This window comes from Onychomys torridus, chromosome 1 (genome assembly GCF_903995425.1).
Source record: "Onychomys torridus chromosome 1, mOncTor1.1, whole genome shotgun sequence".
In the NCBI taxonomy this organism is placed as follows: domain Eukaryota; kingdom Metazoa; phylum Chordata; class Mammalia; order Rodentia; family Cricetidae; genus Onychomys; species Onychomys torridus.
The window spans coordinates 15,693,328-15,694,826 of record NC_050443.1 but is presented as its reverse complement, the minus strand read 5'-3'; the positions used below and the strand labels follow the sequence as shown (position 1 = coordinate 15,694,826).

At 45.6% G+C, this 1,499-nt stretch overlaps 1 protein-coding gene across 1 annotated transcript; it reads right to left on the bottom strand.

Annotated features, from left to right (window-relative positions):
- Positions 1 to 196: 196 nt before the first annotated feature.
- LOC118572198 (40S ribosomal protein S27-like) lies at positions 197 to 501 on the bottom strand. Its single transcript, XM_036171648.1, has one exon. The coding sequence runs from the start codon at positions 499 to 501 to the stop codon at positions 208 to 210; it is 294 nt and encodes a 97-aa protein (XP_036027541.1). The 3' UTR covers positions 197 to 207.
- Between the last annotated feature and the right edge of the window lie 998 nt (positions 502 to 1,499).

The window sequence follows — 1,499 nt, the reverse complement described above, 5'->3', positions numbered from 1 at the left end:
TCTCTCTCTCTCTCTCTCTCTCTCTCTCTCTCTCTCTCTCTCTTGAGGCAGGGTTTCTCTGTAGCTTTGGAGCCTGACCTGGACTAGCTCTGTAGACCAGCAGGCTGGCCTCGAACTCACAGAGATCCACCTGCCTCTGCCTCCCAAGTGCTGGGATTACAGGCGTGCGCCACCATGCCTGGCCTTTTTTATATATATAAAATGTGTTTATTGGGATGGTTCCCACTCATCTTGAATCAGGTGCTTTTCAGAGCTGCTTCCTCCTGAAGAGCATCCTTCTGTCCACCTTGCTTTTCCACCTGTGGGTTGACAGAGGACAGTGGAGCAGCCGACACACAAGACCACCGTTTGTGCATGGCTAAAGACCGTGGTGATCTTATAGCATCCTGGGCATTTCACATCCATAAAGTAGGAATTGGGGCTCTGCACCAGGTGCTTTTTCTTGTGTTTCTTCTTTTCCTCTTCTGGAGAGGGATGAAGGAGATCCTTTGGGAGAGGCATGTTCTCGTAGGGAGGTTGTCACCGCTGGAAAGGTTCACTAAATCTCTTTAAGTCTAGCATATCTACAGGATTCTAATTAACTTCTGCATAGCCTTGGGTATACATATCATCTGGAGGTTAGTGTTGAACAGTAACTAGATATATTAAAGTTGGTGTTCTAATAACCTTAGGCCATTCCTCTCCAGGTTCATAATGCCATGGTATAGTATGTTCTGCTCTAAATTCCTGACCATTTTTCTTTTTTTTTTTTTATTAGTATGTCTTTCCTAGGCCTGCATATCCTAGTAATCAATGTGTCATATTTAGCAGAAAAAAAACACTGTGACTATTATTGATACGATATTAATTACCATACTGATAGGACTTATTATCCGTATCAGTACTGATAATAGTTATTATAGCGGTGTCAGTTAAATCATTTATCTTCCTATATTCTGCTTCTAACTTCAAGCCTTCTAAGGCAGCAGTATCCGAGGTTCTAGCACCCTCAATTGTTATGTTTCTCATTCTAAACATGGCGGAAAAAATCCTTTCCAGTAGTATTTCATTCTCTCCTACTCTCCTAAAGGACTTCCCAGGCCTCTCACCAATTCTGGGTAAGCGGCAGCCGACTGCCCACATGGAGAGCCCCAGATGGTAAATGCAGCTGAGCTGGCTGGCATGACCCCTCCCTCCATGTGGCCGTACCACACATTAGTGCCAAATGTTTTCCATTCAATACAGAGTCTGCACCTTAGACAACTGCTGTGCCAATTGCAACTCTGCAGCTACCGGCAGCAGTTTGGCCACACCAGCCACAGCCAGGCGGGAATTCGGTGCCCCCTGGCACCGGCTGTAGCCTGGCCACAAAAGGAAACTTTAACTAAATCTCTGTCCTTCGTTTGTTTTGTTTTGTTTTGTTTCCAAGATAGGGTTTCTCTGTGTAGCTTTGTGCCTTTCCTGGAACTCGCTTTGTAGACCTGGCTGGCCTCGAACTCACAGAGATCCGCCTGCCTCTG

Bases quoted from the DNA above. Each gene is read 5' to 3' on its own strand.
- LOC118572198 (XM_036171648.1), bottom strand. From the start codon at position 501: ATGCCTCTCCCAAAGGATCTCCTTCATCCCTCTCCAGAAGAGGAAAAG.